This window comes from Macaca thibetana, chromosome 13 (assembly GCF_024542745.1).
Source record: "Macaca thibetana thibetana isolate TM-01 chromosome 13, ASM2454274v1, whole genome shotgun sequence".
Lineage (NCBI taxonomy): Eukaryota > Metazoa > Chordata > Mammalia > Primates > Cercopithecidae > Macaca > Macaca thibetana.
The window spans coordinates 8837903-8859958 of record NC_065590.1 but is presented as its reverse complement, the minus strand read 5'-3'; the positions used below and the strand labels follow the sequence as shown (position 1 = coordinate 8859958).

The 22056-nt window shown below is 36.8% G+C and overlaps 1 protein-coding gene across 1 annotated transcript in view; it reads right to left on the bottom strand.

The window, feature by feature from the left end:
- Window positions 1-22056, bottom strand: part of MRPS9 (mitochondrial ribosomal protein S9) — a 56555-nt gene that overhangs the window by 16002 nt on the left and 18497 nt on the right. Inside the window, exons 3-5 of the mRNA XM_050754208.1 lie at window positions 12460-12522; window positions 12346-12376; window positions 4106-4185 (exon numbers count right to left, since the gene is read on the bottom strand). Coding sequence (XP_050610165.1) covers window positions 4106-4185; window positions 12346-12376; window positions 12460-12522 — 174 coding nt within the window. The remainder of the gene's footprint in view (window positions 1-4105; window positions 4186-12345; window positions 12377-12459; window positions 12523-22056) is intronic.

The following is a 22056-nucleotide window of genomic DNA, read 5'->3' as shown; positions in this document are numbered from 1 at the left end:
ATTGAATTGCTTACTGTAAAACTGGTTCTAAAACATAAATGAAGTTTCTACACAATGCTAAATTCCTAGTGCAGTGTTTAGAGTTGCATACCTTCCTATCTTAAAGACTGAGATGAGGGAAGCTTTTGTAAAACTTCAATAAATGCTTAAGGTATTGGGGCTGATATCAGTCTTAAAACTGGGACTTTATTAACCTCTCTTTTGAGAAAATGTATTTATCTAAGGCGAGTAATGCCTACAATGACAATGTATAGAGTTTTCAATATTCTGTACTACGGTCCTTCCCAAGCACTGGTTTTGTGGGACATCAAAAGGGGTTTGGAGTAGAAAGTGTTCTACAGTCCACTCGGTTTGAGCAGCAGAGTGTGAAAGCAACGTGTTTCTTTACTTAAGGACTTCACAGAGCTTGGATTCTACTAAGTGTCTCCTTGTTAGAGTTCCCCAGTACACAATATGTAACATTCCTAAATGAACACTTCAGAGCTTTCTTGAAGAATATTTCACAGTTTGTATTCTGCAGAAAGCACTTTGGGAAGAGCTGGGTTACAGACATGCCTTGACTTAATGGGTCATGTTTTACAAAAGGGTTACCACTTCAGAGTTAAATAATCCCCTCGCATTATGAGTTTTAAAGGATTTTCAACTTACTTTTAGTGAGTGAATTTTAATTTTTTTTTTTTTTTTCCAGAAACATACATATTGGTAAATGTTTTTTTCTTCAAATTAAAGGACCTTCAGAAACTGAACCATGACCACCAAGGCTGCGGCCTTTGTCACCAGCTTGGTTGTCCTGGACAGGCCCAAGCTGCTGTGGGAAAGGGGGTAACCCTGGTGGGGTTTACAGCCTTGGATCCAACGGGCAGCCCACTCTCTAGCCTAGTCCTTTCTCCACTCCCCACAGTCTTCACCTAGGCTAGCCACAACTCGGTTATCTTGCTGTATAGCATTTTATTTTTTACACAGACATCTATATCCTCTTTAACATTCTTCCCTCTCCTTTACACCTTTGCTCAATTGTTTCAGGAAACTTTATTCTCTCTCTCTTTCTTGAAACCTAAAACCCTAAATCATGTCAGAAAAGCAAACAAGTTCTACTAGTTCAATGGACATTAAGGAAATGGGAAGCCATCCATTTTTGGCGAAAAAGCCACCATGCAGGGGATCCCTTCATGGTACTCAATGATGCTTTCAGAAACTCAGGAAGTTTCTTAATTCTTCTTAAATTACTTTTTATTAAGAAATTATTTGTTACTATGGTTTTATACTTTTTTCATTATATACATACATCTTATTAGTGTAAAATAAATGAGTTTTTAATCGACTTTCCCAGGAACCTGAAGACACGCGGATCATTATATCCATAGGAAAATGGGGGCCCAAGTGCCCTGCAAGTGAACCTGTGGAGTGTGGCACGTTTCCAAAACGTGAGAACATCACGGATCAGCACATCCCCCTTCACTTTATACTTTCCTATCACGCTTCGTTTCTGGGCAGGAACAATAAACTGTATCTTATATTTCATGGCCATTTTTCCTCAAAAACCTCCCCATTTCTCCACAGAAAGTGGACAGACTAAATACAGGTCAACTGGAAACAGGATCCACTAAAGCCTCATACACTGATCTTAACTGCAAGGTGCATCAGCGCCATCTTTTATTAACTGCTATAACGTAATAGATATGCTTCGTATGCAAACAGTCACCAAATACTCAAAAGAAGATCTGGCATCTTGAAGGAGGATAAGAAAGGTTAATCGGCATCAGAAGGGTCTCCTCACGCCGACTGCACGCAGGCTCTAGATGTGTTTTCCTGTCACAACTCCTGGCCAATGGCATCCGGGCCTCACACAATTACAGTTGGGCAACGACGTGGGAAAAACAGTTTGGCTTAGTGTCTGTTACCCTGTCACATAGGGAAAAAATTCTATCAACGAAAATAAATGGTAGCAACAAGGATTCATTTCCAAGTCTTTAGAGCTTGCCACAGTCTTCAGGGGCGACCTCCCGTGCCGCAGTGGGGACGGCCGTCCTGTGATCACTCACGGTGGGAAGGGGACGGCTCCCCTCACCATCAAGACCAGGCAGAACAAAGAGAGTGCAGGCAGGCGAGATGGCTCCTAGTGTTATAGCTGGACTTTCTACGCAGTGCCTGGCCGCTACAAAAACGCTTCTGTAGGGTGAATGATGAACATTTTGTCACTATTTCAAAGTCTCAGTATCTCCAGCAGGTGATCGTGATATGTGTTATCTGGGAAACTAGGCTGGTGTGACTGCAGCTGTAATTAATAACACCTGCTATACATAATGCTGAAATGTATGCATAGGGCATACATTTAGAAATTACTGCATTGCACTAAAATAGAAAAGTCCAAAGGACTCTTCTATTGATCCATAACAAAACTTAAATTACTCAAAAACAAAGAATGTTTATTAATCAGATATCATTTGACATTTTAGTCAGAGAGTATGGTAACATTTTATCCACTTAGAAACTGATCAGTTTCTTGAACAATATTTTTTAAAACATAAAAACAAACTTAAAAAAAAAAGTTAGGTCTCTTATAGGATGTGTAATTTCCTCATTATGATGGAATGCAACAAAATATCTTGCCCTTGGGTTGCTCAGTTTCAGCCAAAACAAATGCAAATGGCATGTCAGATGACAGCTGTTTGATAAGGCTCCTCTACAAGACCTGCATGCTTTACTTTTTTCCGTGAAACTTGGGATGAAAGGCAGAAGGCAGGAAGAGAATTAATGTAGCATACAGTCTAAAGGCAATGCTACAACCGTGATTAAGTAGAAAAGTTAAAAGGCACAGATTTTCCACAGCTTCGCTGCGTGCAACCCATCCGTGTAACAAGTTGACAGGCCTAGCGCGTCAGCTCCATCATCCCCTCCGACAGCTAAAACGCAGCATTGCATCCCTTTTCAGAGAAAATTTGCGTCTGCACCATGAAGCGTTGTACATTATTTCTTAGCACTGCAGGGGGCTCAAGTCCATATGGAACCTTCACAAATATTACCACAGATCAAACCGGCGGCGTTTGGAGGCAGATTTGACATACCTATTTAAATGAACAGCAGGGGTCCTCGGGCAGCCTCAGGCTGTGCGGGAGAGAACCTCTACGAGCCCAGCCGCAGCTCCATTACTCAGCAAAGACACACTCTACATTTATCATTCATTTCATTTCTGCCAGGGCAAGAAGCTCATTTGCCCAAGGTCAACAAAAAGCGAAAAGAAGGTTTTCTTTTTTTTCCCCAAGAAATAAATGTACCTGACAAGTGGGAATTTTGTCCTTTGGGTTTGTGGAGCACAAATAAACAGCAGATAATTCTAAAAAGCAGAGTAAATGTGTGCACTGATTCAAGCCACTGCAATCTGACTGTAGATGGGGGAAGCCCAATAAATATTTCTGAAACTTTAAAAAAATCATATAACGAGTAAAATAGAACTTGATATCATGTTCTAAAAATAAAAACAGAATATTGGCATCCGGCCTTTTTTTCCACAGCAATTCTGGGGAACTCTTCCAAATTTGCACACTATCAGATACTTATAGCTCTGAAAACAAAACAAAAATTGTTCACAGCACCCTAAATGCAGTTGGAAGTCAAACTGTAATAAAATCATTTCTTAGGTTGTTTCGGGGCCCAAATTCTAGGCTCGTCCACTGCATTAATCTATGAAAGGCAAAAATTGTATATAAATAACAAAAAACAAATGAGAAGTAACCATTTGATTCTTTTTCAAGGCAAATGCCTCAGAGCCCCTGACAGCATCATACACTTGGCCTCCTCCTTCCATACCCTGGAAGCACATGCACACACTATATAATTGAGCTGAACATCTATCTTCGAACATGATTTCAATTTGTAAGTAAAAGCATTTTAAAGACAAACCATTCTGATATAAATTCTATAAAGTTTACCTTTAGCAAAATGAATTAATATAAATCATTTCATCAACACACTGTCTTACCTCTAGAAGTCTTATTTTTGCCCATTATAAAATACTAGGTAAATTCTGAAGCTGAGAACAGTATCCAGTATAACTAGTTTTGTAGCTTACAGCTCGTATTATTTATCATAAATGCAATATACTTACATGCATTAATGAATAGTATGACTGTTTGCCAGTATAGAAGAGATAGTGAAATGGACGGCCATCTTCTCCCCACTGGATTGCTGATAAAAAAGCCAGATGAAAACAAATAAAAATATACACAGAGACAGAGCAAATAGCTGCATTTAACCACAGTTAGGAGACACATTTATAATTGAGTAACAAAAAATACAAAAATCACCAACATTTAGATAAATTTGGATATTTAGTTTAGCATATTTATATGCAATTATTTAGGATATTTAATATTTCATACCATTAACATAAAACAATGTTTACATTTAATTAAAAAATTACTAAATATTAATTATGAGAATTTCTATAATTTGTTTCAAATAAAAGCTTATAAAATAGCCAAAATCATCTTGTTTGAATAAAAAAATTTAGGCTTGGCTACATACATAATGCCCTCCCATATTTTTAAAAGGGAAAACTGATAAAGTAAACAATGCAGTACATTCAAAGAATCTAAAACAGGTAAACAAAGATGAAAACTAACGAATGTATTTTTCTATGCTACATCATTTGTTTCAACCCTGTGGTCATCCACCTCCGAGTGTAAAACATCGACAACAGAAGGGCCTCAAAAAGGTGTTGGGTGCAATTCCTTCTGGAATACACATGACCATTCACATCTAACTAACCACCACCAAGCAAACTGAGAAGTGGCGTTAGTCTAAGAAACAAGACAAATGCTAACTCTGTGTCCTCTGCCCATGCTATCTCTGTTGAGATGCTTCTCTGAAGCAGATTATCCTCCTTGGTCCATTACAGAAGTTGTAAACTATTTTCCCCCAGGCCGTCACTTGCCTTTTACTTTTACTTACGTTACCTTTCATAATTGAGAAGTTTGAAATATGTAAATAGTCAAATCTGTCGCTTTTCCTCTATGGCAGTGTGACTTGTTTTTTTCATGATTCAGCCCATGAAGGAATCCTTTATAGGCATTTTCTCCCTAATTGCAGCCCCCCCATGAAATGTTAATACCACAGGCACACTACACATCTGCTGATGTATAGTGTGGCCCACCGGAGGGCCACAAACCATTGTAACAGCTAGGTTTCCCCACCCCCGTGAACCAATCTTTGCCCCCACTGAGGAAACATGCTTTAAGGCTTTGGGCTCTCTAAAATTATTTTCTTGTATTTCTTCTGGAATTTTTATTTATTTTCATGTTCAAATATTTAATCTATTGGAATTTATGTTTGTGAGGCAGAAATCCAATAACTATTTTGTCCAGCAAAGAGTCATTATCTCTCCACAGTTTTTTGAATAGGACAGGCTTTTCTATTGAAATACCACCTGTATTATATAGGAGGATGTCTTTCTTCTGAAACAAAGACCACATTTTCATAATAAATGTTGAAAAGAAAGTCTTGCTTGGCTACTTAGCTTGAAAAACCAAATTCTTATTTGCTAATGGCTTATGGATGATTTCAGCACTTTTCCAAAATCATTTTCATAGACTTCATGAATCAAATCCAGCATATCTTCTAATATTTTTCTTTTCTTATGCAATTGATTTTCACTGTATGGTTAGTCTGTCAGAAAGTGATTAAAAAAAGGACAAACATGGTTGCAGACAAGACTCTACTGGTAAGCTTGGAGATATGTTTGAGTTGAGTCTCATATCATGGGATTGATTTTATTACATATGTGAATGTGTATACACACACACACACACACACACACACACACACACACACACACTCTCTCTCTCTTGACTTCACTGAACCTAAGGTATCACAGATTTTAAGATGCCGCATCATGTATCTTATATATCACAAAGAAAGAGGAAAAAATACGGTCAAACCACGATATGTATCATAGCTCACAAAAACTGTAAAGTGTTTCCTGCTGTCAGACATTAAAATTTGAGGAAAAAAAAAAAGTCTTAGAATTAACTAAGTAAGGCACAAACATATGCCGCCAGTACGTTGCTCATTGGTCTGTCTACTCTGCGTCAGTAACTGCCAATTTAATTAGCAGAGCTTTTTGCTGGGTTTTGATACCAGGTATGATGAGCTCCCTTCATTACTTAAAAAAAATTTTTTAACCACTGCTTCTTGCACAATTAGACTTGACAAGTTTCTCCCAAAAGCTGTACCAAAACTTTAAGTAAAATTATATTCAATTTATCAATAATTTAGAAAGCAGCAATTTTGGAATATTGTCTTCCCTTAGAGAACCATAGAATTTTTCCAACTATTCAGATTTTCACTTCTGATCTTTAACTGAGTATCATAATTCTCTATATAAATCTCATATATTTTGCAAGTCTTATTTGTGTATTTTAGTTTCTGTTTCTCTTGATACTGCCCTCCCCTATTCAGTTATCTATAATATAAAAGTAACTTTACACAAGTAACACATACTTTCCAGATCATATGTTAAAATTCTTTTGTCAGAGCAAGGCGGGAGTTTATTGCTCTGGACTCTCTGTGCATTTACGTATGTATGCCTGCATGAAATAGGATTGTCTGTGTGGGTCTTTTAAAGATAAAAGTGGTATTAAACTGTATTTATGCTACATACACCATTTTTACTTGCTTTTTTAACTCAACAATGTTGCACCTCTACTAGCACAACTAGCTGTATCTCACTCTTTTTACGGCCTGTATATTATTCCACAGCATGAGTTTATTTAGCCACCCTGTGATGAACATTTAGACTCTTTCCAATTTCTTGCTGATACAATATTTACAATTTCCGATCTGATGGGTGATAATTGCCTCTCATTATTGTTTTACAAGATGTTATTTCTGACCTCTGATATTTTCAAATGTTTACTGGTAGTTTAATTTTTTCCATTTATGAATTGCTTATTTTCCTTTGCTCATTTCTCTAGTAAGCTGTTTTTGTTAATTTGTGAGTAATTTATTCTAGGTATCAGGCCTCCGGCACATTTCAAATTTTCTGGTGTCTTCGTCAAACAGAAATTTTTAACTTCAACATAAATAATTTATCATCTTTGTCCTTTAGTTTTTGTGATTTAAGGACATAATATCTGTTACTTTAAAAGTATTGAAAGCTGTATGTATATTCTTCAACTAGCCACTTTATTTCTGTTCTAGAGTTTGAATTTCTTAACTCCAAAAACACACAATAATTTTTAAAGTCTTGACCAAACTCTGTTATCTTCTGCATACAGCCTATTTTTCAGCATACCATTAAATGAATTGAGAAAAGGAGGCACATGCATGCATATACATACGAATGTGTCTGTATGAATATGTAGGTATGTATTCGTATAGTTGGAATTCAGTGTTTTTAAAACAGTTCTTGTCTGCCAAAATACATAAAGGAAGTGAAAGATTGCAATTCATTTGCTACCAATAAGACCATCATGTTACTTAGATCATCATTACATGCCATCCCATACTGATTTCTTTGTGTGTAGATGTGGCCGCCACAGAGTCATCAACTGACAGGATGCTCATATGATCTCTGCAGGATCAGCATTTCACCCTGTAACTATACTGTGGCCTGCTTGTATAAGAGGGTATCATTTTGTAAATTTTCAGAACAATTCATGGTTTAAATGCTTGGAATTCAGGGACCCAAATAATGGTAGTCTAGTGAAATTCTAATACAGTTTTTAGTGTATGTTTTCCATTTTCTAAGCAGGCAGTCATAACATCTGTGAATAATCATCAATTTTCCTAATTTCTTTCAGTTTTCTAATTCATACTTTTTACCTTTTTAAGCCACACTTTTTTTTAACCACGCTAGTTAAAACTTCCAAAACAATGCCAAATAACAGAGGTGAGTATGCACGTACCTGTCTTATTCCTGAACCAGGATCTATTGATATATTTTAAATTTGATGTGTTTCTGTTTGTCATGATAGGCTTTCTCAAACTTAGAAAGTTTCTTTTTATTTCTAGTTTGTGTTTTTACCAAAAAAATTAATGCTCAATTTTGTTAATTAACTTTTATTTATTGAAATGTTTTAACCTTGACTCAATTAACACAGAGAATTACATAAATCATCCTTATTTTCCCGGAGAGAAAAAAGGCCCTCTGGTATATTCTCTTAATATAAAGTTTACTTGGTTTGCTAGTGTTTTATTTGGTGACAATAGACTATAGGTTCCTTTTTCATGAAATTTGTGACCAGATTTGATAATTGTGTGAGCCTCGGAAGGGAATTTGGAAGTTTCATTCTTTTCTTCTGCTCTGTAACAGTTTAAATAACAATAGTTACATCCTCCTTCAAGGTATGTCAGAACTTCCTGACAAAACCTTCTGGGCCTGGGCTTCTTTCATTAGACCTTTGGTGCCCTTTGATAACTTCTGCGGCTTTTAGATTAACACGGGGTACCCAATCCCTGGACCACGGACAGGTACCAGGTTCTACTGATTTTTATTTGCTGTCATGACTGGTCAACTGGGACCAGAGTGGGTGTTTCACAATAAGAGCACTTGGTTCTATAGCAGGGGTCCCCAGCCCCTAGGCCACAGACCAGCACAGCTTCATCTGTATTTATAGACGTTCCCCATTGCTCATATTACCGCCTGAGCGCCACATCCTGTCAGATCAACGGTGCCATTAGATTCTCATAGGAGCGCAAACCCTATTGTGAACAGCACACGCAAGAGATCTATGTTGCGTGCTCCTTATGAGAATCTAATGCCTGATGATCTGTCACTGTCTCCCATCACCCCCACATGGGGCCATGTAGTTGCATAAAAACAAGCCCAGGCCTCACGCTGATTCTACATTATAGTGAGTTGTATAATTATTTCATTGTATCTTACAATGTAATAATAGAAATAAAGCTCACAATAAATGTAATGAGCTTGAATCATCCCGAAGCCATCCCCCAACCCCTGGTCCGTGAAATCGTCCTTCACAAAACTGGTCCCCAGTGCCAAAAAGGTTGGGGACCACCAGTTTAACCAATACTCTCCTGATTAAGACATCTGTGGCAATTATATTATTCTTTCAACTACATGTCTGAGAGTCAGTTGAGTCTGGTGGTCATATATATATGTGTGTGCCACAACTGCCTGGGCCTCTTTCCATTCTGGCTCAACTATTTCCTAGCTGTTATGTCCTTGGTAAGTTAAACTCCATGTGCTTTTCATTCCTACATTTGTGCAGTGGGGGAAATTACAGTATCTACTTAATAAACCTATTGTGAAGAGTGTAAGTTAACACATAGGAAGCACTTAGAATTATGCCTGGTCTACTCTGTTTCAATAAACGCTAACAATTCTTACTTGAGAGATTTTTCAAGTTAGAAGAAAGTTACCCATAACAATTGTATACTTTAAAATTACCCTCTGAATATTATTATTTACAATTCTTAATATTGCCCTCTTATGTTTTCTCTTTTTTTCCCTGGCCAGATTTGCCAGATGTTGATTGACTTCACTAGCTTTTTCAAAGAATGACATGGTTTTGTTTATCATACCCCTTCTTTTAAATTTCTTCGCTATGCTCCTCTATTCGATTTTTCTTTTTCTGGCTTCCTGAACTGAAAATTTAGTTCATTTATATTCATTCTTTCTTAATTTCTAACAAATATATGCTTGTCTCTGTATAATACAATGTCCATATTCCATAGGATTTAATAGGAACTGTTTTCATTGTCATGTCTGTAACCTCAATTTTGATTTTCTCTTTAATTCAACAGTAATATGGTTTTACTGATTTTAACTCAGAAAAATCTAACGATATGATTTTTACTACTTGGAATTCGTTAGGTTTTCTTTATGGCCAATTACATCATAATTCTAGTAATAGTCCATAGGCCTCTGCATAGAAAATGTATTCTTTGTATCTGTAACTATAAAATCATGCTGTGTTATTCAAATTCGTTAGAGCCTTAGTTAACAGCTTTTGCTTTAAATATTTCAATGCTAAATGTTGGTGCAAAAAGGTTTGTGGTCATCAAATCTACTCAATGGAGATAAGGTTTTATCAACATAAATTAACATTCTTGTTTCATTGAAGTATTATTCACACTCCTTGAATTCCATTTTGTCTAATATGAGGTGCTACTCTTTGCTTCTGTTGACCCAGTAGTTATCTTTGTTTCACCTAATATTTTTATCACTTGCTTTAAACCATAAAGAGCAAGACTTTTATGTTAACTCAATCTAGAAGCTTCCATCTTTTAATAAGGAAAGTATTAGTACGCTATAAATGTCATAATCTACCCAAATCTAAAATTCACTGGTACTTTTTTAGCATACAAAAAAATCAGTTTATCCTTTATTTACGAAATACAACAAAATTGGGAGGTAGGTACGTAAGCAACAAAAAATATTTTACTAATTCTCAAGGAGTACTGTTTACATATAGCTACATATAGTAAACGACAACTTAAGATAATCCTACCAGAAGTGACATATTTTCAAAATAACACATGGGCATTTTGCAGGGATATATAGAAGTTTCAGTTGATACAACCTGGCTGCTGATAACAATAAACTTCTAATACTGAGAAGCTGGTACAATTTGAAAGAACAAACCAGTCTTAGGGGGCAGATGTATAAGAAGAGATGCAACTAGCAGAGATATAAAGAACGAAGAGAGAGACAGAGAAATAGGTGGGGAGCCTGAGAGGTTAAAAAAATAGAAGAGTTAGTAAAGAAGAAGAAGAAAAAAATCACTGTCATTACAAACATTTACTGAAAAGTTACTAGGTGTTTAATATAAGTTACTGTGCCCTGTGCATAGTTTTACTTCTGTAACACTTGAGTTGTATCTGCAAAAGTGATGTGCACTTTTAACATAGTCTTCATTTATTATTTTCCCAAAAGCTATTGTTAGATTGATGGTATAATTTATAATCAACCATGTCTAAGAATCGAGCAAATACCAATGATAGAGCATACTTATAAAAAGATTCAAAACATTTATAACAAGATTCAAACTAAAAGTTATCATTTCCAAGAGTGAACTGGAGAGAATAAATTCCTAGCTTTGAATGAAAATAGGACTTAGCAGAAATACCACTGAAAAATAAATAAGTCTTCTATGGAAATATCTGCTATCTTACCAATTTTTATTTAATTCTAAACACACTGATAAAGCGGCCTGCACATTGAGCACCTGTGGCCACCCAGCTGTTCTCAAGTAGATCCACACATTTTTGCTGCTGAGTTTCATGCTTACTGGTAGTTGTGTTTACTCCCAAGCCTACTTTATTGCAGTTGTACTTATTTCTATAAATACATGAATTAAGTATTACATAAATAAATGAAATATGAGTGCAAACATAAAGTTCCTACTTCTAGGAAAACTAGGTTGAATGCTCTAGAAAGGCAAGTTGCTAAAAAAAAAAAAGTCATGCCAACTTCAGTGAGGTTGATGGGAAGAATTTATAGAAATACAAAAATACTCTGCACTCAGATTTCTTAGGAAGTGTAAGTTCACTGCTCCACTGCAAGAAAATCAAAAGTGAAAGACTGCGATGATGCATCAGCGGCATGGTTATACAAAAGCTGTGGGGAGGAGCAGACACACTCACAACCACCAAACCTCTAGGGTCACAGCAAAAGCTTGATGGGTAAGTTCAAGTTACATTTGGAGTGTTTTTTTAAAGAAATGATTTCTAGCTTTAATACTTTTTAAGTTAACAGAGAACTACTGGTCCTCACTGGATAAGAGGCTTCTAATGTATAGTAAATATATTATTCATTTTCTTGGCAACCTTAAAGCTTGTTGTGTATTTTCTTCAAGATTTTTTTTTTACACACTTAAAAGACAAAGAGAACATCTTAATAGAAGCCAGAGAAAACAGGAGACACGATTAGAAGATGGCTAACTGCTCACTAGACGCATGTAAGACAAGCCAATGGAATTACATCATTAAAGTATTGAGAGAACAAAAAAGAAAATCTATAGTCAGTGAAAATGTGCTTCTGAAATCAAGGAAAGTTTTAAATTTTCTTATAAACAGAAGTTGAATTAGTTGCCAGCAGCTCTGTACCAAACTCTCCCTCAAAAGGACATGTTGGAATGCAAATAATTAGTGACATTCGTATAGTCACAAGCTCTAACCCCCTCTAATTTTAGTATTTAATTTAAAAGATAAGGTTTGCAAACTTCACTCATTCATTGTTAGTTACAAAATTTTTTGACCTACTTCACAACTACCGTGACACAGGGGGGCCACCCTACAATATGTGAGCAACTGCTGATACATAACCTGACACGGAAATACGGTAAAGAAAAAACTGTTGATCTCATTCTCGAACAAACTTACCTCTTTGTTTTGGAAAAATCTGTTCAGGATGCTGTAAAATAAATTAATAATGTATTAGATAATTATCGTAACATATAAAAGTGAAATTTTTAAAATAGTAATTAAAATAACTACCTTCATTATTGGCCTGGCTCGTTTCTCAAACAAACCACTTGGGAAAAGGTAAGCAATAGCTCTCTGAAAATATACACAAAGGTTAGTTAACAACTGTTATACAAAAAAGGTTGGAACTAATAGTTATAGAGTGCTTTCTAAAGGCTGAACATTGAATTAGAGTTTCAAAGCATTATCTTATTGCATAATTGTTTCAATGGGATGATAAAATTACTACACACTCATCCAAAAATAAAAAATTTTAACTATTAAACTGGTTATTGACAATTTTCATGTGTGAGCTTTAAATGTGTCATTCCTTGAATATGAAAGCACAAATAATCTCTCTTTTATTTTTAAAGGATCACTTAGAGATGTGCCTGTCCAGCTTCTGTGGAAATGTGCTTAAGAGCAATTGTTCCAGCTCCCAGCTGGTCGTGCACATATCAAAGAGCAGGCTGCAAAGAGCAGGCTCTAAGTCTCACCCACTATGACACCCCTGATGTCTTCAGATGGTCTTTCAACTTTTTCCAGAGTTTTTAAACTACACTCTTCCCAAACAAGTTCTTCTTCCATGTCTGTTTTTCAATAGGGATGCTGCTGGCATTGTGGGTGTGACAGCTCCATCACAGGCACCCTTCTCCCATACTGTAGGTCATTGAATATTCCTGGCTTTTTTCCAGTCGACACCAGTAATACCCAGTGCTCGTGATAAATCTCATCCCCACACCTTTCCAAATGCCCCTACATCCTAGGGAGCAGCACTGCCTCCCAGCTGAGAACAATAGCTTAAGCCTGTATAGTGTCTTCTCCAATACCCTGCCTCACCATTAACAACAAAATGTACACTTTCCTTCTTGTTGAACAGTGCCAGAGGAAGAGTCCACGGCCTGGGACCCGGTAATGCATTTAAATACACTTCTGCTCGTTTAGAGAGCCTGTTCTGAGTGGGCCTTCTCTGCCCGCCCACATAGTAAATGTGTTGGACCAGACTTTGCCCCCGAAAGGAGAGGTCTATAATTTGGAGGTATAAATTCAGTCATATTAGGAAGCCTAATTGTGTCTCTGGGTCAAGCTTCATTCTCTCATTCAGCTTTTTTCAGAACAAAATTACACTTCAAACAAAACAAAAAACCTAGGTCAGGCACGGTGGCTCACGCCGGTAATCCCAGTGCTGAGGGAGACTGACGTGGGTGGATGAGGCCAGGTGTTATAAACCAGCCTGGGCAACAAGCTTTGTCACGCAGGCTCAAGTGCAAAATAAACAAACAAATAAAAAACTCTGATCAAACATCAGTGTGCCCCTTTAGCAAACTTTTTTGTTTTAACTAGGTCCCTCTCCAGCCACCCCCTTCCTTCGCTGCAGGGAAAAAAGGTAGACTTTTTCTTTTATTAGAGACAGGACCTCACTCTGTCGCTGAGGCTGGAGTGCAGTGGCACAATCATGCTCACTGCAGCCTTGACCTCCCAGGCTCAAGCAGTCCTCCCACCCCAGCCTCAGGAGTAGCTGGGGCTATAGGCTTGCACTACCACACCCAGCTAAATTTTTTTTTCTTTTTCTTTTTTTTTTTTTTTTTTTTTTTTTAGAGACGAGGGTCTTACCATGTTGCTCAGGCTGGTCTTGAACTCCTGAGCTCAAATGATCCTCTGGCCTTGGCCTACCAGTATTGGGATTACGCACATAAGCCTTAATAAGTGATACTGCGACTGATTGCCATTTGGGAAAAAAAGATACAACTGAAATCCAAACCTCACATCACATAGCAGAGTAAACTCCAAATGAGTGAGAGGGCTACACATACAAAATAAAAACAAATACATACGACACGGGCGAATTCCTTTATAACTAAGAAACGGGAAAGTCTTTCATAACTATGACTCAAAATTTATAAGTAATTTTTAAAAAAAGATTGACAGGCCAGGCTCGGTGGCTCACGTCTGTAATCCCAGCACTTTGGGAGGCCGAGGCGAGTGTATCACCAGGTCAGGAATTCAAGACCAGCCTAGCCAACATGGTGAAACCCCGTCTCTACTAAAAATACAAAAATTAGCTGGGCATGGTGGCGGGCACCTGTAATCCCAGCTACTTAGGAGGCTGAGGCACGAGAATCATTTGAACCTGGAAGGCGGAGGTTGCAGTGAGCCAAGATCACCCCATTGCACTCCAGCCTGGGCTACAGGGCAAAACTTGGTCTCAAAAAAAAAAAAAAAAAAAAAAAAAAAAGATTGACCAATTAAATTATATTTTTAAAAGAAATATATGGCTCATAACAAGATAAGTGCAATTAAAACTACTGAGAGAACACTTTTTATCTAACAGGACTAGCAAAAGTTCAAAAGTCTGACAGCACACCGTTGGTGAGGCTATAAAAAACACCCTGCCACCTTGCTGGTGGGAATGCCAACCAAGTGCTGTAACCTCTTCAGGGGGAAGGTGGGAGCTTTCTAACAAAACGACATACATATTTCCCTAGCCATCTGACTCGATGAATTTACCCAGAAGATACACCCCTATGAATACAAAAGAACATAAGCACGCGTTATTCACTGATTTATGAGAACAAAATACTGAAAAAAAACAAATCCCCATACATAAGAGGTTGGTTGAATAAATGAGGGCACATCTGTGCAATCTAGTACTATAGAGCTGTAAAACAGAGAAAAGCCAAGATACAAAAGAAATGTACCTAGAACGCTGCTTTGGTGTAAAAAATAGAAAAAGAAAAGGCATGTAAAGTATAGGGGGAAAATACGCATAAGCTTCTTTTTGCAACATAAACACAAAAAAAGATAAGTAGAAACCAATAAAAATCATTTCTCAAGGGCTGGGTGAGAGTAGAGGGAGGGGCACAGGGATGAGGGCAAACTCCTGTGGGCATCCCTCGTATAGTTAAGCTCTGAAGCATGTAAATGTTTTATATATTAAAGAATCATGTCTATAAAGAAATTAAAAATATAACCAGAAACAAATAACAACAACAAAATAATTGCAAAGAAATCTTCATCTTTACTTGGCAGGCTTATGGCCAGTCAGAACATGGATATTATAATTCTGAAATATTTTATGTATACTGCAGCATAAATAAATAAATATATTAATTTTATGGAGACCAATATTTTATTATAGAAGAGATCCAAATGTAAAAGGGAAAACCCTATAATGTTAAGTAATATAAACTCTTATCTTAAAAACTGTTTCTTGTAATATTCAAAAAATATTATTTCCTAGTTCTGTTCCCTGAAAAAGCATAAAGCAATGGAACTTTAGGAGCAGTGGGAGGATCAACTGGTTTCTACATATATCCCAGTATAAGGAACCAAGTACCTTGGAGAAATGGCTGATTCTAGGCATAAGGCAGACAAAGCACAAAATGAGTCTGATCCCTTTTTAGAGATAGTGAGATCCCAGCTCTAAAAAAAAAATTTTTAGAAGTGTGGTGGCACATGACTGTAGTCCCAGCTACTTAGGAAGCTGAAGCGAGAGGAATGCTTGAGCCCAGGGGTTCAAGTCTGCAGTGAGCTATGACAGCGTCACTACACTACAGCCTGGGTGGTAGAGCAAGACCCTGTCTCTAAAAATAAAAGAATAATGATAATGCTTCACAACACACTCAATATGTGACATGCACATTCATGTGCATGCACATACCTACACATACACACACACACACACTTGGGAGGAGGGGCAAGAAGAAAAAGAAAACTACTTTACAGAACAATATGTTATAAAAATAAAAGTAATGACAGAAGTAGAAAATCACCATTTTACAACTTCCAAATTAACCATCAATTTCAGGCAAGGATCACCAACAAATGCTAAAGCCACTGGCTGAAAGGTTACTGAAGAATGGCAAATTCACATGAACTCAAAATATTACCCTATGGATTGGTTACAAAGGGAAAAGGCTACTTCTACAATAAAGAGGTCTAGTGGTGGTCACAGCAGGACAAACTGACTATGTACCTCTTAGACTTTGTGGATGCAATGAGAAGTATACGATATCACCTAAGTAGTATCCTTTATACATTCTAAATCTGATCATGAGAAAGCAAGCAGAAAGCCAGGATGTGACACAATTGTACAAGACAAGTGGCCTGGATTCTACAAAACAACTAGTCAGCTATAAAGACATTCTGGGGAAAACTGAGGAAATGTTCAGGAAGATTATATATATGGCATATAGAATTATTATAATTGTATCAGATGTGATAATGATATTGTGGGAGATAATGGTATGAAGAATGTACACATTTAGAATGGTATGAAGAATGTACCTATACATATTGATATATTTCGGGGCTCAGTTTATGTGCAATTTTCAATAAAAAATGTTTTACATATACAAAGAGACAAAGAAAATGTGGCGAAATGTTAAAATCTGGCAAATCTAGGTGATGGGGGTATGTGTTTATTTTTATTCAATGCATATTGAAGTTTTCTGGAAATTTGAAAAGTTTCAAAATAAAAAGGTGGGAAAAAAATGTTAAAAATTTAAAAATAAATAAGATTTTCCCAAACGCAACCTGTCTCAGTAAAGCCAACACTAGCCTATAGCACTTGTGGCCTATCTAGACCTCAGGCCTCGTTCTCAGTCGTACAGGGCAGCCCAAGGCTGGCTGGCATCTTAGCAAAGAGACCACTGAAGCCAGGGCCTGGATCAGAACACTAGACGGCGTGGAAGACTAAGCACAATTCTTCAACTTAGAGTGAACACACTGTAATCACAAAGGAGACAATTCAATCAAGTTTCAAACTGTCATTGGCATCATTTCCAAATATGAAAATTACTGTTAATTTACGTGACCAATGAATAGAATCCTAGAGGGAAACGAAAATTGAAGAATTGCAACCTACAGCTGGATTTGTCACGAAGACCAAGACAGAAAAGTCAGGAGGAAGCTAATGGGTGGAAACTGAAAAGAAAGCATAGATTGCAAAGGATGTCTAGGGCTTATGGGCAATCTCTCTTTTAAAAAGACGAAATAAGCCAACAAAGAATTTGCTAGAAGTCTTTTGAAAGTATCAGAAAATGTGGTTTTACCTTTAAAAATTTTTCTCAGCTAAAAGGAAATTAATACACACTTATTAAATTACAATCCCTCACTATATTAGGTACTATACCAAATACTGTGAAGAGGTCCACAGAGCAAAAGATATGTCAGATAAAAAGCAATATTGCACATTCGGTGAAAACAATGAAAAACAAAAGATGAAAGAAAAACGAACAAAAGAGGGAATAGGAAATAAAATAGGCCAGTTGGTTTTAAACCAAATAACAAAACACACAAAACAGAAAAGGCATATTCCCGGCACGCGATCTGCCATCTGTTTAGTATGTGTGGAACAGTACTAACACAACCTAACCTATTACTTCCATTTATCTCCTATGGGCATTCTATGCAGAATTTTTTCTTTTTCTTTTTCTGTTTTTTTTTTTTTTTTTTTTTTTTAACAAATTCTGAAGCAAACAAAGGACTACCTGGCTATTATGAAAAAGAAACTGTGTTGCTTTCTGTGTCTGCTTAACTTTCAGTTACCACAGTTGTTAAAACACAAGTAGATGAATATCCTTTTGAGATAAACAGCAAATACACATAACAAGACAATCTTGAGTGTTAGTACTGAGTTGAACAGCCTTACAGATATGTTTTGGGCAGAGTATTATGTGCTATAAAACAGGAAAATCTTTACTTTCATTAAACACTGCAGAGTTCAAAAGAAAGGAAGCGGTGAACATGAAAACATGATGAAAATGTAAGTAATAACATAATCCTCATTGTGTCTTATTATAACCATAATAAGACTTTTCAAATACTACCGCTCCCAGTGATTCTGATGTGCGAGGATATCAACTTTATCTAGTTGTTGTGAGGATTTACAAAGGTATTTGTAAAAATACAACACAGTAGTCATTCAATACATATTAATTAACTATACAAAAATGTTCAGTTTATGTAAAACACATTATTTCCCATATTATTTTATGACATAAAATAGCATGCATTCATGAGCTCTATTTTACAGAGCAAGAAGTAGCAGTTAAGTAGCTTACACTGAAATAAATGGCAAAGCCAGAACCTGAACCTCCTGAAATTTAATTTCATAACATACGCTCCTTTGTTCATACCAGGGAACCAATCTTCTCTCAGGTAACAGATTCGCTTTTTCACTGACATCAAGGACATCCAGCTATTTAGTAGTAAAATTAGGAGAAAAAGCCAAATGTGCTTAAAGAAATAGATTATTTACCTAAATAAATTTTACTCAACAAATATTTATCCCACCTGAGTTCTAGGTACTCTGCTAGTTTAGAAAGATACATATTAAGATATGGCTCCTGACCTCATTCTATCAGTGGAGACAGATGCACACATAGTCTCAAATACAGGGGCTGCTGTAATAGTACACAGAAAAACAACACGGCATGATAAAATAATCCACACAGGACCTATGAGAGAAATCTTTACAGGTTACACAGAGCGTACAAAGGAGAGTGGTCATCTACTCTTTCCAGTGATACTTTGCATCTGTCTCTTTTTACCAGTCATCCAGTCATTTATTGCTTTCTAAACAAATGCCTTTGCAAATTGTTTTGTCTGCCTGGAATACTGCTGTTGTTCTTCTCCACTTAACATATCGCTGTTTGTCTTTCAAGATCTTTCAAGATCATAGATCAAATGCAGCCTTATCTGGAAGTCCTCCCTATTCCACTGGGCTCTCCATTACTCTTCTTGGTGCCACCTCAGTCAAACAGAGAACGAGCCTCTTTCAAGGTCCACACCATCTGGCCATTCCATTCCCTCCCCATCCTTGTCACTGCCTTCAGCCTCCACATTGCTCACAGCACTCATGAAGGGGTGAGGCCCACCTTTCTCCCTTCCATACCAATGATGCCACATTTGTGAACAACCTCAAGGATCATGTGAAGCACCCATCTAAACAAGACTGTGCTCCTGGTGGCATCCAGGCCCATAAACAACTCAATTCTCACTCGCATTCCTGTCCTGAGAAGCAATCACCCACTCCCCTAAGTACCCACTGCTTTCCTCCCCAGATTTCAATCTGGCCTAACCATAATTCTGGTCCTGCAATTACTTTGTCAGGGGTCACTGAGGCCTTTTTTCAAATCCTGTGGCCTCCTTTCAGGTCTCATCCGCAGGAGGCTGCTGGCTCCCTTCCTTCTTGTAGCCACGTTCCCCTCTGACGTCTCTGCAAGTTTCCTCTTGATGTCTCCTAAACACACCTCTGCTCATCCCTTAAGTGCTGTTTCCTCAGAGTTCCATCTTTGATTCTCTTCCTTTCAAGCAAATTTATGTAGGGAGAGAGACCAAATCTATTTCTGTAGTTCTAAACTATTTGTCAACTTCCTTAGGGATTTTTCCATTTACGTATCCAAACAGCACATCCAAAACTGTTCCTCAAAAAACTTATTTTGCTTTCTACCAGTTCTTTTTTCTCCCATGCGCTGTTACCAAATCTTTGATTTTACCTTGGTCATGTCTGCAGGTGTGTTTTTGAAGGCAAAAGACCTTGTCTTAGTCAATAATTTCTCACTCCAGAATTAGAACATAGCAGATACTCAAAGAATAAATCAACAACCAAATGGATTGCAGGGTGCTTGAGAGAACCAACTATAAAAACTCTTTTATAGACAACTAGGGAAATGTAAATACAAACTCATAGACAACATTTTCCACCTCCTGCTACAGACTATATTCAGATTAATTTTCTTAGATGTGATAGTGATATTGTGGTTATACAGGCAAATGTCCTAATTTTTTGAAGATATATTTAGGAGGGAAGCATCATGATGTTTGTAATTGTATTTTACTTTAAAATAAAATAGTGCAGCCAAAAAAACATAAAGTTGAAGCAAATACAGCAAAATGTTAAGAAGTTAATCCAGGTGACAGTCATATGGGTACGCATTGTAGAATTTCTCTTTTTCTGTCTGAATGAAATTTTTCATAAGAAAAAGTACACAAATTAGCATTGACTGCTGTTGCTATTAGACTAGGGTGTTTTGATGTTTCTCAATTCTGGTTCCAACATCCATGCAATATACATATTAATACATAAATACATATATATACATATGAAAGTCATATAAACCTTTTGTTCTTCTATAATTTGTGCCTATTTTAATAAATTTTTGTTTGTTTTTTAGAGATTGGGTCTTACTATGTTGACCAGAAGAGCAGTGGCTATTCACAGAAGTGATCATGGCGCACTACAGCCTTGACTCCTGGGCTCAAGAAATCCTCCTGCCTCAGACTCCCAAGAAGCTGAGACTACAGCATGTGCCATGGCACCTTGTCCATTGCTGTTTTATTCAGATAAAAGCAACCATGTTCTATACTTCTAAATTTCTTTTTTCTCTTTTGTAGTATTTTTGAACTGTTTTCAAAGCCAATTCTTCAGATGTTTTTAACTGTTTCAATGAAAGACAAAAGAGAAACTGTAAACCAATATTACTTACACTTCCAAGTATTCTCTTTCCTGTAAGTAACACAAGGCAAAAATTACAAATTCTTATATGGGAAGAAATGAAGGAGCAATCCTAACACGTCCAGCAGAACTTCCTCTGATAATGGAAATACTCTGTAACCTGTGCTGTCCAAAATGATAGCCAGTAGCCTACGTGGATACTATGCCCAGTGTCATGTGGTTGGTGCAACTGAGGAAGTAAATTTTCATTTTGTTTACTATCAATTTCATTTTATTTACTGTCAATTAATTTTAATCGTGCCACTCAGCACTGTACTAACGTTACTGAGATGTATTTCAGCAAGGTTTTTTAAACTTCATTAAATGGTTACAAGGTTAAAGTCTGTATTGTATTGTTATTGATCTAAATTAACAAACATATCTATTGTTACAAGACAGAATATTAACAACCAAGTGGTCTCCGAATAGGGGATTTCTACAACAAAGCTGGTAATAATGGCCATTGAACTACAGCATGTCATCTATACTTAATGTGAATCCAAAACAAAAAAGTGCTGAGAGAAAAGACAGAAAAGGTAAGAATGTAAATTTTAAAAATTTAATCCAAATAAGAAATGGAGTAAGGTAATCCTCATTAGTAAACACATTTCTTCCATTTTTAGGTTTTAACTAGAATACTGATATTCAACAGTTCCCTAAAATGAAAGCAAAGTATTTGAGTATATTCTTAGGCTTCAGTCAAAGTATAAAGGGATTGCAGACTCAACCCAGCAGCACTGGGTCAGGAATGCAATCTCTATTAATTAGGCATCCCAGCTGGGCAGTGGGTTTGCAGCTGTTAACTTGATCAATGACTTACCTAAATGTCATCTCTACTGATTCGCTTATAAATTACCAGCAAGTGAGACTAATGTACAGGTGCTAATTTATTTAAACTGTTCTCTACAGTTCTACATAGCTTTATAAACTGCATCTGGCACCTAATGTTAGCTGTCAGTTGTACTTAGACATGCCTGTCCTAACGACTCTGTTCATTAGAAGTGAGCACAAATTATGAAATATTGTGAAAAATGATACATCAAATGGAATGGGCACAGCAAATCAATTAGAGAAACTTCATATAGCATATTCACACTTAGGAGAATAAAACATTCTGGTTTCAGAATGAG